Raw genomic sequence first — 16,388 nt, 5'->3', positions numbered from 1 at the left:
GGTTGTTAGGGAAACCTGCCACCCCGCTCCATCCCCAGGCTTATGGAAGCAGCTGGAGAAGCAGCTGGACTCCACTCATCGTGGGGTCGTCCAGGCTGCAGCTTTTCAAGGCAGGCCCCGTTGGCTCCGGTTCGTGAGCTGACCCGAGAGCCTTGGAGAGGCCCTTCGGGGATGACCAGCAGGCAGAATAGGAGTCTGTCAAGGGATGACTAGCTCCACTCTTCATTCTGGTGGCCCAACGCTGGTGTCTTACTCGAGGACTTTAATATTCAAACATTAATGTCTGAATATCCTACCCACCTTTGGTGCAAATTAAATGGGAACTTTGGCTTTAGACCTCAGCTCAGCATAAACCCTGCCTCCAGTTCTGTGCTCCAGAAAGATGGCCCCAACGTCCCATGTGGTATATTCAAAATGGCAAGACAGCACAGCCCTCCTTCAAATGAAGCTTCTCTTCTGAGTGGGCAAGAAGCTGCACTGTCCGGTTAGTAGTTGAAGGGGTCTCCTTCAACTACCAACCCAGTTCCATAGCATCCCAGACTGAACCTCGTGCTGGCAGGGAGTGTGGGTCCTTTAAGAGAGCTATCCTTGGTCACAGAGCTGTCTGAAAATGAGTGATCCAGAAGTGCTAGGATATGAGGATGAGATTTCTTAACATTATTTCACTCATAAAAGTGGTCTCTAGAAAAATCTATAAACATGAGTGTGGAAACATACATCTTACTATACATTCTTCCCACAGTCTGCCCTCAGTTCTGTGAGTTTTCTCTCTGGCAGATCGGAATTCTGAAGGGTGTGGGGCTAGGGGGCCGGGGAGTGGGGTTGCTGCTTTCATTATCAAGTGGCTGGTCATATCAAGGCCAGCGCTCACAGCACTCAACTTGCTGTGAGACTCCGAGAGAATGTTAAGCAAAACTCATTGCTCACCTCATCCCCTGAGAGTCACTGATTGCGGGGAAGACGCCCACCGGAGCAAGCAACCGCCTGAAGGGAGGAGCCTTCTTTTGTGGCAAAGGCAAAATGTTCCTCCCCAAAGGCAGAAAGGACTATTTTGTAGATTTATGGCCTGTACAATTTGTACAGTGGCAGTTGCACACCCACTTTGGCACACATAACCGTTCGATTTAACCAAGCATTAATGAAAGTGTTTCCTACTTGAGTGTGCAGTGGTAGCACCTATAAAAATGCCACAGTTGGGACCTGAGCAGTAGTACTGTTCAGGTAGTGCCTTGCACGTAGCCAACCTGGGTTCAGTCCCCAGTGGTCCCCAGTGCCCCACCAGGAGTGATTTCTGAGCCCAGAGCCAAGAATAGCAGCACCAGGTATAGCCCAAAAAATGAGAGAAAAGAAGAAAATGTCCCAATGAATGCCCAAAGTTTCCTGAAGGTCTGACGACAGCAGAGAAGCTTTTCATCGGTGAAATTACAAGACAGTTCCATTGCCTTCCTTCATTTTTCCCCGGTACATCAGCTATTCCTTCCCTCCACACACTGTCACTCCCAGCAGGACTGCTCCATTTCCTGGAACTGTTGATGGTCTGGGAATTTAAGGAGTCCTGAGCTGCACTGCGCGGCCTGGGGAAGGTGTCCCCGCAGTTACTTCTTTCCAGCTGCTTCTGTGTTTTCTTCAATCAGCTGCATTTGTTTTGGGCTCGTCAAGAGCCAGTGTGCAGAGGATGCGATGTGTTGCCCTCAGGTTAGTCTGCACTGAGGGTAGAAGTTCCCAGGGTTGTGCAGGAGAGGATGGCGCTGGCTTCTACTAAGCTCAACTCCCTGGATGCCAGCTCCCCTCCCGCCGCCTCCTTCAGAACTTGGAGCCATTGGTGTTGTGTTGCTTTTGGAGAGAAAAGGGCTGTAGTGCTGCCCAGGCACCTCCTGTGTGGGTTGGCCATTGTTGAGAAGTGATTCACAGAGCAAGAAGCCAGGTACTCCAAGTGGACAGCGGAGGGCTTTTGCGAGGTGGCCTGACACCACCACGGGCTCAGCTGCAGCTTTGGGGTCTTCACCCAGCCATGTTCATGAGACACCGGGGATCTAGCCTAGGGCTGCCACATCCAAAGCATGTGCTATAGCCCTTAGAGTTATCTCCCAGGCATAGAACATGTTTATCTCACAAAAGGAAAATAGCTGCTAGTCAGCCCAGTTCCCCGAGTGTCCCCCACTCCTAAGACTCTTTCCCAGCTCGGTGGATCTGCTGCTCCAGGGCATTGCATGTGAATGGAATCAGTCTGTACTCTTTGTACCTCACTTCTGTCATGTGGAATGTTCTCAGAGCTTGTCCATATTGTAGCTGTTTACCATATTGCAGCAATTTATCATATTGTAGCTGTCTGTCCATATTGTACTGTTTATCAGTAATTTCTCTTCTTCATTACCCAGTGGCACTCCAGTGCGAAGGTAGAGTCCATCTGAGTGGACGTCTGGGTGGTTTCTATTATTGGGTTATTGTGACTATTGCTTTCAGGAACATTTGTGTGCTGTTTGGCCATTTTGAGCAGTAAATGAAATCTGCTTTACATAAACAGCCTCCTTAGAGCTTGGACATCACTGAGGTCTTACTGGTCTGTGGCTCTGGAAACCTCTTGCTTCTGTGAGGACTTAATGAGAAAGTTGACACCAAGGTAGGATTTTTCTTCATAATGTAGTTAGATGGTAGCCAGAAGAGCCCATTGCCGCTGTGGGTAATTGCTCCTTGGTGAGCGCTCCCCCGGCACAGGTGCATGAGCCCATGCAGATACGATTTACAGTCACTCTGCCTGCCTGTTTGCAGCCCAGCTGTCCTAGCTCTTTGCCTCTGAACCAAAGTTGATGGCAAGACCAGTCACCAAAAAGAGGAAGCTGAGCCCAGAGCCAGGGCCAGCCAGGCCCCGGCCACTGCTGCTGGCTCGGAAACATGGGGCGGCATGGCCGGGCCGTTCGGAAATGTTAATGAGGCTGGCTGGTTCCACTGGCCCTGCATTGCCAGAGCTGAGTGTGTCGCTTACCCCAGCCACGCTGCACCTGTTCCCTTCCTCAGAGCCATTCCAAGGGGTCTGAATAGCCCAGAAGCTCTCTGATCTCTCGTTCTGTCCGCCTTCCTGCTGGGAGGATATTTAGCACTTGCCTGAAGCTGGAACCCTCGTCCACTTTCTCTCCCAATCCAATGCCAGCTCTCAAAAGCATTCCCTTTCCTAATTATCTTGAGCCAGTTCATCATTTTCTACGCTGGCTGTTCAGTAACAAGGACCCAGAGAGAGACTGCCACTTTTCTCGTCTGACCTCGCCCAGTGCTGTCCCGGGTGGCCCTCCCACCTGACAGGAGATCAGAGCTCAGCTCCCTTCCTCGCTCTTCTGCTCTCCCAGCGAGTGTGGCAGAGAAAACGGACCAGAAAAGACTCATTGGTCTTAGAAAGCCTGTGCAGGCAGAGCCCTGTGCAATGCACAAATGTCCAACCAAGGTGATTGGTTTTGTTTGTTTGTTTGTTTTCGGTAGTGGTTTGAGGGGTTAATCTTTCTTGATATCTAGAATAACAAAGTAGCCACACGTAGCCAGAGGAGCATGACATCTTCTAAGAGTCACCCTCCACGTGTCCCAGGCTTCTGCTCCAGGCTCCGCCTGCTTCTGGCTGCAGTTTTGCCCCTTGGCATCTGCTTTACACCGCAAGGGCCATGCCTGGGGTATCTGGCTCAGCTGCATTTAGATGCCAGTAGGACAGTTTTGGATTCCCAGCCCTCATGAATCAGAAGCTGTTTTGGATATATAAAATATGTAATCCAGTGCTTTTCAATCTCCCTTTTCCCTTCACGATTGCCCTACTGTGGACCCTTTAGAGATATTTTATTCTTTTCATTTGTCCTCCTACCCCCAAATATCACTGAAGTCTTGCTGTATTAATAAATAATGTTCTTTTGGAAGGATGGGGGGCCACAGCCCAAGTGGTGCAATGCATGGGAACTGTGTGCAGTGCTGTGTGTTGAAGCAGGTCAGATGTATGCAGTGCAAGCACCTTCCTGGCTCTTATTCACCGTATTTCTATCTGGGATTTATACAAATTTAGATGAGGCATATTTGCCACCCAAATATGATTCAAGTGCATGCCCTAACATCATCTGCAGTTTTCCCAGGGGCAGGGGCTAATATGTCCACCCGACTCCAGGATGGTGCGGGGCACCTCTTAAAGTGCCCTCTTGGCGAAACATTGAAGCAACATTGCACATCTCTCTCACTTGCCCCCAGCACAGAGCACCTCCGAGCCTTTCCACCTCTGCTCTCCACCGAAGGGCTCTCTGGGTGCCTCCCAGCCCTGCCTGGGTTGTTTGTGCCCACACTTATCCACCAGGCACAGATCACTTCAAGGGGGCCCTGCCCTTGGTAGCATTGCCCAGGTGCCAAGGCAAGTGGCATTTGAGCCCCAAGAGACAATAAAGGCAGTTCCCACTGTCTGTCTTTGCAGCTCCTTAACTCCTTAGCTGCCCTGGAGTGGCAGCTCCTGAGAGGAGCAGCAAAGTACACCGGCTGCATCTGGGGACCGGGGAGGAGCAGCCCAGTCCTCATCAGCAGTCGTAAACACGCCCTCCATTGTTAGCCATGCCATCTGTTTTCCCAGTGGCTGCCAATCGGATAGCCTGCCAGCCAAGCAGAAAGCAGGACCTGGGCAGTGGTGAGGAGACCACGGGGCCCTCTCTCAGCAACCCTGGCCCTTGGCTCACACTGAGACGCGTCTTGGCCCAGCCCCTGAAATGCCTGAACCTTTTGGACCTCAGGAAGACCCTTGAAGCTTCTTTTCTGTTTGCCACAGAAGGAGATGGCTCACAGGACAGGGCACTAGGACAGATGGGAAATGTAAATAACCATGTTCGCTCAAGGAGCCATAGAACACTTCTAGTCCCTCAGTAACACCACTTCAGAGCTTCTTGTTGCCTGGACCAGAGCACAGTCAGGGAAGCGGCAGTCATGGAAATAAGCAGTAAGTAAGACAGAACATGCTACTGGGTCGTCCATGATCCATGACTGCTCCTGGAATTCTGACCCCAGATGAAAAATGAATTTCATCAACAGATTGGAAACTGTAGCTTCTAAGAAGTCCACATTTCTAGACTTCTGAGCACTGTTCAGGGCACCCAGGGGCCTCACCTGGAGACTTCCAGCCTGCCAGGCCGGCAGCTCAGTGTGGAGGCCCAGCAGTGCTGGGTATTACCAAGGCCACCCAGATTCCTGGGGGGGAAGTCCACATTTCCTTTGAGGACTCTCCCCCATCACCATCAGCGACTTCTAAATCTGCCTGAGGCATTGCACCCAGTCTCCCCCGGCAGCGGGCAGGTCAGCACAAACCCCAGTTCACAGTTGTGGCTGCCCAGCCACTGTCGGTCATCACTGATGGACGTCCTGTGTCCAGATTTGGTGGTGGCACAGTGACACTGAATTTTGGAGCATTGTGGTACTTGGAATTGAGGAAATGGTACCTAATTTAAAAGAACCTCTTCTCACAGCCAAACTCACAGAAGAATCTGATGGCAGGGTTGGGGGAAGGCGGCGTATAATGGAGAGCACGGGTTACCCCACACAGCACAGCGCAGTCTGTGTCTTGGGTTTGCTGTGACTTCCTCCTGCTCTTCGCATGATGAGGTGCCTCAGTGCTGAGGGCCTCTCAGACTACTCTCTGCACAGCCTGTCTGTGTTCCTCTCTAGGACCACCGCACCGGCACCGGCACAGCCCATAGCCACACCAGTGAAACAGAGTTGACCCGCAGGTCTAGAATGTTGGCTTGGTTTTGTTGTTGTTGTTGTTGTTGTTGTTGTTGTTTCCAGTTCATCTATTGAATTCTAAATGCTGGTCTTGAAAACTCCTACATTTGGCTGCTTTTCAGACGGTGTCCGTCGGGGAGAGGTGCAGGGCACATGCAGCAGCTGGATTGCTCAGAGCCTCTGTGCTCTGTGTTCAGAGCTGCTGACGTCTTCTCCGTGGAAGGACAGCTAGGATACTGTCCTTCCAGGGCAGGTTTTTTCTTTCTTTTTTTTCTATTTGTTTTGCAGGAAGAGGGGCATACCCACTGGTGCTCAGGGCAGGCCTGGCTCGGGGATCACTCCTGAGGTGCTCAAGAGATGTATATGTAGTTCTGGGGGTCAAACCTAGGTCAGCCACATGAACGGGAAGTGGATGAAACCCTGTCCTCTGTGTCCCTGGCCCCAACCAGGGTGAATTTTCCATTTTCCATGTGCTACAATCCCTGAGGCTGTGCCAAAAACTCAGCAGTTTAGGGAAAATGTGTGATTAACACTGTGTTCATGATCAGCTCAGGAGCTGGAGGAGCTGGCCATGAATTCATTTAATTTTATGTTCTTTCCCTTCAGATTAAGATGACTAAAGACCCGTCGCAATATCTGAGCAAGGTAAGACGGAGACTTCAGCAGGCCGAGGCAGCCTCCCTGCGTTGGGGGCAGACTGTGCACCTGTAGGTGCACGTGACCCCAGGCTCTGCCAGGTGCCCCTCTTGTCCTGCCACATCTCCCAAGGGCCCCTGCATGTCTGCCGACCAGGGAAGATCGGACACCTCCCCCTATCTTCTGCTCCTGCACCCCAGGTGGACTCTGATACAAACACCTGCCATCCTAGAAAGGTCTTTGTCCCCCGCCCTCTTGTGTGGGGGCCCGTGGGGAGCCAGGCACCCTAGGCTGCCCCCTTCTGTGTGGTTCTGACTGGAAGAAGCAGGACCCTTCGATGGCCCTGATGAGGTGCGTGGTGGGCCTGGTCTTTGGCACCGGTCTGCGTGGGGGTCTCCGTGGCTGTTCCCGGCCTGCTGTCGGAACAGCTCCGGGAAGGACAGAAGGCAGAACCCTGGACTGGCTGTGCATTAGGGCAGAGAAGGAACGCTGTTTGTGCCCCTCTTTCTGGGCTGGCTCAGGGGTGCTGCTCTTTCGCTGGACACACGGCAGGGCACAGTGCCCGGCTGGGTTGCCTCACAGGCTCCAGGTGGAGTCTAGATGATAAAACAGGACTAATAGCCACCACCCAGGCTGGTGCCCCAGGGCACCCAGCAGTGATCCCGAGCACAGAGCTAGGAGCCAGCACTTCCAGGTCTGGGCCCCAACCTTTAAAAAGAATGATAATAATCCTGGAATAGTAGCGATCATAGCGACAGTGATGGCAGAGAAGGCCAGTGAGCAGGCTGTGCTGTGTAACCATTAATTAACCACCATCACCTGCTGTGGGACACGGGGTGCAGGCGCCATGATCTCTCGCTCGGAAGCAGGTTGTTGGCGTCTAGAATTTGGGTAGCCTGTAGCTGGGCTGGCTGCAGGTCGAAGGAGCAACTGCTGTCACCGCTCTGGCCCCCAGACCCCGTACACACACACCCCAGCTTTGGCCCCACGCCCAGACTTCAGCCAGCGGGCCTCTCTCACTCACTCCCCTCAGGTGGCCAGAGTCCCGGCACCCAGGGGCCATCGGGCAGAGTAGGGCTCTCAAGCCCCACCCAGCAGAAGGCCCCTGCCGGGCACCACCAGCCCCCCAGCCGTGAAAGGCTGAGGACACGCAGGTGGGCAGAGCAGCCGTGGAGGGAACTCCTCAGTGACTGCAGCTCATGCGCCCACAGCCTTCAGGCACAGCTGGCACCGCGGCAGGCTGGACTGTGCTGGAGCAAGGCCAGCAGGTGCGAGGACAGCACACTGCCCCCAGGTCCTGGCAGACGAGCCACCACTTCCAGAAAAGCCAGAGGCCGCTTTGCTGCAGTCAGTGGCTGATGCCAGTCAGCCTCCGCGCCACGCTCCTGCCAAGGGCACACCCTCCCGGCTCCATGATGAGGGTGGGGGCTTTCTCGTCTCTCACTACCAGTTTAAATTTGACTTTATCTCTACTGTTTGTATGTTTGTTTTTTGTTACATTTTGGGTTTTTGGGAGGGAGGGGCAGCAGTTGGGCCACACCCTGCTGTCCTCAGGGAACTCGCTCATTCCAGCTTGAGTTGGCCACGTGCACATCAAGTGCATGCCCACTTTTTGCTTCTCTCGCCTTTTTCCCCCTTTTTGCTTTACTTTCTCTCTGATCTGATGACAATAGTGAGTTTCAGAAGTGTTTCTAATTAATAATGTAAAGTTTTAAGCAAGTTGAAGTGAAGGTATTTCAGAGTGGAGGGTTTTGATGAAATGGAGTGGCTGGCCCGCCTGCAGCCCTGTCTTTCTAGGATTAAATATTGGTACCAGCCTCCGGCTAAACAGGAGAGCTGCTCTCGCTTAGCAGTGCTTTCTTGGTCAGATCAATCTAGTTTTGCTTTGTTTTCTGGCTTTTTGTAAGTTTGGTTTTGTCTGGGGGCCACACTGGTGCTCCAGGGTAACTCCTGGCTCCACAAAGAAGAATCACTCCTGGAGCACTCGGGGGCCATATGTGGTGCCGGGGATCAACCCCACATCAGCTGCCTGCAAGACAAGCTCCTTGTATGCTGTTCTGTGTGTCTAGCTCTGGATATCAGCTCATTTTCAGGGTGAAATAGCAGGAGCGAAGCCCTGGATTTCCTCCTCTCTCTCTCTGCTTTCCCTTCCCGGGTGCCCTTGTAGAGATGGGAAAGCCCCCAGTTATGGGCACACCACAGAACCCAAGGTGGGAATGCCAAGGGGAGCTTTCTCTCCTAAGCCAAACTCGCAAGTCCTGACCCCCCAAACTCTTCCTAGAAGCAGTGAGATAGGAGCAGAGACTGAGAAGAAGATGCTGTCTGGGAGGGAAATCACTTTCACCAATGAGTTGCAAATGCCAATAATAATAACCATGACACAGGCCAAATGGCTGGCAGTGAGGCGTGCGGGGAGAGGTGGAAAGCCTGCTTTTGAGGTTTGTTCCAAGCCCGGAAGCTTGGGTGTGATACAACAGGGTTGTAAAAATAGACAGTGAGGAGAAGGGTGATGAAACGCTGCTCTCACACGAAGCCGCCCCCGGAGACCCGCCGCCGGCAACAGTAGCGGGATATTGCAGCAGGCATTCCTCTGTTCCTCTGAGCACACTGGGCCTGCCCCGGGGAAGGGGTGCAGCCGGCGGCCCCTCTTTCTCATTCCTTCTCCCCCAGTGTCAGGTCGCAGCACTCATCTGCACTCATTCAGAGGAGCGGTTGAGGCCCGACCTCTTGTCGGAGGCCCTTGGGGAGTAATCCAGTTGCAGTTCACATACAGTGTCACCATGTAACTATGGGTGACTAGTAACACTGTCGGGGATCTGTACAGCCCCTTCACATCTCATTTTTTCAGTGAGTCTGGCCAGGCAACCTCGCTGGCCCTTGTGCCTTCATTAGCATCAGATGGTTCCTTAGAGGTGGACAGTGAGGCTGGGTGCCTTTCCGGAACTCACGGGGGTTGGTGGGGGGCAGGAAGCTAGCAAATGGGTGAGAGCATGTGGTTTGCCTTATGGGACCCCAGTTTGATTGCTGACACCTCCTGGCCCCTGGCACGACCAGAGTGGCCCTTGTGATCCCAGAATCCTCAGGCCCTCGCATTTAATCGTTGAGCCCAAATGGCCAAGAGTTGCTGGGAGTGGCCTTGGGGGTGCTGGCTCTGCCTGGGAGGCCCCACCAGAAAAGATTTATAGCTTCTTCGCCGGAGCAGCTGGCGTGGATGTGCCTAACTCCACCCTTTTCTGCTTCCTTCACAGGGCTCTGGCCAGCAGCCTGAGCACCTACCTCATCGCTGCGTCCTGGCAAGGAGAAGACAGAGGAAGTTCTCCCATATACACACCCACTTCAGTACAGAGAAGGCTCTGGGAAAAATCTTCCCATTACTCCTCTTCTGAAGCTACAGATAAATCACTGGAAAATGGCATCTGGGACTCTCAAACTTGGTGGCATCTCCATTTCCTGAACCTTGGGTTGCAGAAGAAGAAAAGCAAAAGTCACCAACCCCCAGAGGCAGTCGTGCTCTCAAATGTGGTTGCTCAGGGCAGACTCTGAGAGAAGATTCTGGGTGTTCTGGAAAGACCGGAAAGCAAGCAGCTGGCTTCTGCACACCAGCTGATCCCCTCTCGTCCACAGACCCCGGCGTGCCTCGCTGAGGGGCCTGCAAAACTACTCTCAGTTGCTTGAGGAATTTTCTTGGCCTGGATACTGCTGACTCTTCCTTATGTGAGGATTCATGATGTACTCCAAAATTTCATCATCATGGAAATTGGCTTTCCCCAGAGTCTTTTGCCCAGGAGAAGTTTTACCTTAGTTGCTGAGTGTTTTTCCACCTGGTGCTTGATGCCCACTCACTGGGGAGCAGTTCCCCCAACCACTGTGGAGACCCTCCGCCACAGAACATGCAGAACATTCTAGAAATACTGGGTCCTGTCCTTGAGAGAGCGCCCGGAGGTCAGGGATTAACTGCTCCCCCACCCCCGTTCCCTCCCAACCCCTCACCCAGCTCATCACTCACCACACCGTTGCCCCACACTGGCACACCCCGTCCCAGCTGTAGTCTGCATCTGGCCCCCAAGTGTCCATCTACCACTGCAGTCACTCCCGAGGCCACACCCTCCTGCCTGGTGTTCTGGGGCCACATCGGGGCCCTTACTAATCTTCCCCACCACACAGGATTTCAGAGTCCTGGATTCCATGCAAGGACTTTTGTTTGTTTCGGGGTCACACCCTGCAATGCTCGGGGGTTACTCCTGACTCTGCTCTCAGGAGTTACTCCTGGCAGTACTCAGGGAACCATATGGGATGCTGGGGACCAAGCCTGGGTCAGCCACATGCAAGGCAAATGCCCTACCCGCTGTACTATCCCTCAGTGCAAAGAATTTGATCCCGACTTTTCCCCCATGAGCCTGTTTTGTTTTTTGCCCACCCGCTGCCTTGCTGAGGCATGTGGGTCAGTGGCAGAGACCCCATGAACAGGACGACAGCTGCTCACCAGAGCCCTTAGCCTGTTTCAGAGCAAGCCCTTGGCTTTGGATGGGAACAGAATATGAAAGGGCCTGAAAATGAGGGCTTTGGGCCCATGCATAGAGGCCTTCATCTGCTCTTGGACCCCCAACTCTGTGCCTTCTTGTGCTCTGGTCATCTCTCTGGTAAACTCCCCAGTTCTCCTTACCCGCCCCCCTCAACCTCTAGAGGCTCCATTTTCAATGACTCCTGAGCTCTTTCCAACTGGCATAGCATTGGTTTGGTAGTACCTGATCTTTCTTTGGAGGGAGATGGAGAGTAGGGGTTGCTGGACCCAGAAGTGCTCAGCCAGCATTGTGCTCATGCGTGTTCAGGGGACTATAGATGGTGACCCCTTAGCCATCTCTTCAGTAGCTAATGTCTGATCCTTGCAGGAGAAAGAGTCAGACCCAAAAGCCAGACTAGCTTTAGGAACAGGAAGAAAAAAATGAGAAAAAAAAAATCTCCTCTTTCCTAAGAATGGACCTTATCATTCTAGAGCGGTTTTTTTTTCCTTCCTCAAAGGGCTTCCTAGAAAGGGCCTGAGGCCAGGCCCACAGACACAGCTTTGCACCACCAGGAGAAGCGCGTGAGCCAATGGGAGGCTGGACTCAGTCTCTCTGGGTCCTCTTGTAATCAGACCCAATTTGTTCCCTTCTTGGGGGCCTAATGGGGACATAAACAGGGCCTGGCAATGATAATGAAAACAAGGTTTTCCCTTGTTCCGGCAAATGTTGCTGTCTCCCCAAAGCCGTGGCTTTCTCCTCGGTGTGTGTGGCTCGGGGGTGCAGGCTGCTTTTGATGCATGCAGTGTGTCTGACAAGCTCATGTGCTCAGGCAGCAGGAGACTCCAGGAAGAACACTCCCTTTCCGGCTCTAACACCCCTGACACTGAACCCCCTGGGCCTCAGTTCCACAATCCTGCATTTCCTCCAGGGAACCCCCTTCCTGACCCCGGAGTGGGAAGTCCAGCTGTGGCAGCCAGAACCAAGACCTTCCTTCATCCCTGAACAGTCCCTGACCCAATTTCTGCCAGCAGTCTGAGGCTGGAGCTTTTACTGAATCTTCCCTTCTCGGCATCAGCTTCAGTCTGGAGAGTTGGGATGGGAAACCAAGGCCTCGAGCAACCAGATTTTCTTGCAGTTGTGGACTAGGAATGTTTTTTGGTTTGGTTTGGTTTGGTTTTCCAAGATGGAAAATTTGAATTGATTGAGTTGGATTTGATTAGGGGTTTACTTTTTGTTTCTTTTTTTTTCCCCTTAGAAAAGCAAATATTGTATTTTTGCAATAAAAGTGTTTCAGCAAAATTGTAGAGGGGCACTCATCTGAGCGGGAATGTACCAAGGCATAGCGCTGACCTGTCACATTAGTGGGCCAGCCATCTGTAAACTAAAGTGGCTCTAATTGGCCTGAAACAGGTAAGCCTCCCTGGCCTCTGGGGAGCCCCCCACAGCGCCCTCATTTCTCTGCTCCCTAATCTTTGTCTGAAACAAAGCCGATACTGCAGTCTTACAAACCTCTCCCCTCAAGCTCCCCACAAAAATTAATTCCACAAGATGATGATTTTGGAAACTTTGTTTTTTGGTTTATTTGGGGGCCAGATCTGGCCATGCTCAGGTTACTCCTGGCTCTGCACTCAGGAATTACTCCTTGCAGAGCTCGGAGACCCATATGGAATGCCCAGGATCGAGCCTGCGTGCAGGGCAAGCCCTTTCCTACTGTACTATCTCTCCATCCCTGAAAATTATGACTTTTAAAACTAGTAAAACCTTAGGCAAGTAAGTCAAACCTTAAAGGAAGGGAATACAGCTGGCAAGTGTCTGCCATGGTGTTTTCCCACGGTTGGAGCTGCAGTTCCTGGAGCCACTGCCAAGGAGGAGGCTTCGAGTCCTGGCTGAGAGACGACTGAGTGGCAGCGCCTTTAGCCTTACCTACGAGACCAGGATCTGTAGACAGTGCAGATCACGTCTTCCTGATGGTCCTCGGCTATGACCATCTGCACTTCGTTCATTGTCATTCTTTCATCTGGAGCCTAGAAAGATCTTTTCCTATGTACTATGACGTCTGATGAAACCGTGTTACATTTCTAGCTACTGAAGGGGAATGCCTGGCTCCAAAGGACAGTTCAACATGAAGCAAGATTGAGTTTGTTGCACTCAGTATCTACGTCTAGTATCCACATTTAAGTGAATGTTTTCTTACATTTTCAGGTCTACACTAGTTAGTACATGTAAATAAGGAAAAAAGTGATAAATATGGAAAATTAAGTTATAGCATTCATTGTATTTTATTTTGCTCTCTTGTTATTTAATTTTCCTGCTGCCCCACACCTTCATGTGGGTGGCAGGCCTTTCTGCCTACCCACACCTATGGGGTGCACCCTGAACCCCAAAAAGCACCACTCACTGACATCAGCCACTTGATCTCAAGTTAACCTTTTTCTCTTTCGTTCTGTGATTTACTGTGATGATTTAATAAAATAGAAACAGCTCTTCTGCACCATATGTTTCTTTTGTTTACAATATAGCTTGGAGGAAAATCAAGCTTCTCCTGGTGTCTGATAAAAGGAGGTTTGCATTTTAATCAAGTGAAGTTCTTCAAAAGCTTATATTTTAATCAGAGCTTACACAGGTATCCAACATGATAGCCAGTCCCAGTCCAGGAAATTTACAAATGTGCTCATGCAAATAGGTTTCTCAGTGCATAACATGGAGTGATAAAAGCCATTCACACAAGGGTTAAGTCCAAGTGGGCATCTTGCTCCGCTTTGAGCCTGTCATCTCTTTGTGACTAAGTGTGGGGTCCCAGTGTGAGTCAGGCCCCATGGTGAGGTCAGCTATGGTTCCAGTCTGACCTTGCTGAAATAAGAGGATGTGGAAGGTTTGTTTTGATGAGTAAGTGATGGACATGAGCTAGGAACAGCCTCCTGATAGGACTTTAGCCTGTGAATGACCCATCCTCGGGAGTCATCTGCTTGATACCTTCTGACAACTTGACCAGGTGACCTCAGCCTGCATCCTGGGCTACTCCTGTGCTCTGTTCAGTGGGAACTTTCAGAACATTAGATGATGTCATTTTCATAAAAGCACCCATTTGTACATTGAGCAAATATTTGTTGAGTAATTGTAAGCCATTTCAGTGACCTCAAAAAGGTCTCATCAGCCTCACTGGGAGTCAGGAGAGCCTGAGCCTATTTGGCTTTTTCAGCTGTTGACTAGTAGCCAGAGCTTGCTTAAAGATGTGTATTTTTAAATACTTCATTCCTCATAGGATTCATCAAAGGCAAGGTTGTAAAATTCCAGTGACTAGAAGCAGTGGCTTTCAGTCTTGCACTGAGAAGCTTAAAAAATTGTATTCCTGGACCAGAGCAATAGCACAGTGGGTAAAGCATTTGCCTTGTAAGCAGCTGACTGGGTTTAATCCCAGCATCCCATATAGTGCCACAAGCACCGCCAGGTCTGACCAAAAAAGAAAAAAAATATTCTTTCCATATCCTTATCTCAGATTTTGATTTACCAGGTCTGGATGAGACACTCAGGCCCTGTGGTTTTTGAAGGGCAGGGAAGGACCATACCCAGAAGTGTTCAGAGATCACTGAAGGCAGGGTTTGGGTGACAGGGATCGCCAGATCACCAGTCACATGCAGGGCAAGTGCCCTAACCCTCATTTTCTCCCTCCAGCCCAACACCTGTTTTTGCTTTGCTGGGCCACACACAGTGGTACTCAGGACTTACTCCTGACTCTGAGCTCAGGGGTCTGCCTGATGGGCTCAGAGGACCAGATGGGTGACAAGGAATGAACCAAGTGTGGCCACATGCAATGCAAATGCCCTGTTAGCTGTATAGTTGCTTTGGCCCCAACACCTCTTTTTTTAATTTTTTTTAATTGAATCACAGTGAGATACACAGTTACAAAGTTGTTCATGATTGGGTTTCAGTCATATAATGTTCCAACACCCATCTCAACCACTGTACAGGTACCTCTCTCTCTTTCTCACTCTTCCTCTATCTTCCTCTGTCTCTCACACATTCTCTCTTTCCTCTCTTTTTCTCTCTCCTTTTAGGCCTGTAGGTTTTCAGTACAGATACTGAAAGGTTATCGTGTATATCCCTTTACCTACTTCCAAAACTCAGTTCTTGTCCAGAGTGATCACTTCTAACTATTATTGTCATACTGGTCTCTTCTCTAACCTAATTGTCCTTTGCCCCAAACACACTTGTGGCAAGCTTCAACCACTGACCTGTCCTTCTGGACCCTGTTTTTCCTAGCCTTAGATGCTAATCTCATTTTATTTTTATAGACCACAAATGAGTGCAGTCATTCTATATCTGTCCCTTTCCTTCTGACTCATTTCACTCAGCATAATACTCTCCATGTCCATCCATTTATAGGCAAATTTCATGACTTCATTTTTCCTAGTAGCTGCATAGTATTCCATTATGTAGATGTGCCATAGTTTCTTTATCCAGTTGTCTGTTCTTGAGGCACTGAAGTTATTTCCAGATTCTGGCGATAGTGAATACTGCTGCAATGAACATAGAAGTGCAGATGACATTTCTGCTCTGTGTTCTGGGGCCCCAGGGTATATTCCCAAGAGTGGTATTGCTGAATCAAATGGAAGCTCAATTTCTAGTTTTTTGAGGAATGTCCATATTGTTTTCCAAAAAGGCCAAACCAGTCGGCATTCCTATATATTTTAAAACCTCTCCAGTGCCCACTTTAGATTGTTATCTGGACATACTACTTGGGTTGAGGCATTTGGTCCAGACATGCTGACTCTGGGAAACCCCTGCAGACCACCCCCCAATCCTACGTGTGTGCCCCTGTAGTAAACCTCAGTGGAAGAGACTTAGGGTTCTCCACTTTCTTAGTGTAGTGTCTGACCCCTCCAGAAGACCCCGCATTTCCTTCTCTATGTTTCCCCAGTTGGGGCACTCAGTGCATATGTGGCCCGGCACTCAGGACCTGGCAACCTTCAGCCCCATGACATGGCAGGCAGGGGCAGGGAGGAGATTTGACCTTGAGGTCTCATATATACCAAGCATGTGCTCCATCCTTTGATGGAACTATCGTCCCCCAGGATTCTACTTTGCAGATACTCAAATTCCCCCAGGTTAAATCGTGAATTCTTTCCAGATCTGGAAATTTGAATGTTTTTAATGTTATGATATCTCATAAAACAATTTATCAACTTTTTTGTAACAAAAAAGATAGGGATGTAGTGCAGTTCATTTTCAAAGATACCCATCAGATTTTAGGCTATATCATGAAGAGTTTCAGCTCAATTCCAAGAAAAATCTAAAATCCAGTCACTCCCCAAAGACTATTATTTCAAATAATGATCTCCTCAGTTTTCCTTGGCTTTTGCAGTGAAGTTGTATCCAGAACCTCAGCTATCTCCTTATACACACAGAGGAGGCTGGGATTGACTTTCTCTTTAGCTTTGGGAACTGGGATAATACATCTCTGTAGATCTGTTGATCCTAAATTCTGCAAAACAGACTTTGAATAAAAGTACCTAGAGTGAGGTAGAC

At 50.4% G+C, this 16,388-nt stretch overlaps 1 protein-coding gene across 2 annotated transcripts in view; it reads left to right on the top strand.

Moving 5' to 3' along the window:
- The window catches only part of RALGAPA2 (Ral GTPase activating protein catalytic subunit alpha 2), a 352,948-nt gene extending 339,595 nt beyond the window's left edge, over positions 1 to 13,353 (top strand). For both annotated transcript variants that reach the window (XM_055131128.1, XM_055131127.1), the window contains 2 exons: positions 6,331 to 6,369; positions 9,609 to 13,353. In XM_055131128.1, the coding sequence (XP_054987103.1) occupies positions 6,331 to 6,335 (5 nt within the window). In that variant the 3' untranslated portion in view covers positions 6,336 to 6,369; positions 9,609 to 13,353. The remainder of the gene's footprint in view (positions 1 to 6,330; positions 6,370 to 9,608) is intronic.
- Positions 13,354 to 16,388: the final 3,035 nt, after the last annotated feature.

Source organism: Sorex araneus, chromosome 3 (assembly GCF_027595985.1).
Source record: "Sorex araneus isolate mSorAra2 chromosome 3, mSorAra2.pri, whole genome shotgun sequence".
Lineage (NCBI taxonomy): Eukaryota > Metazoa > Chordata > Mammalia > Eulipotyphla > Soricidae > Sorex > Sorex araneus.
Note: the sequence above shows the minus strand (reverse complement) of the source record. Positions and strands in the feature narration are given on the sequence as shown.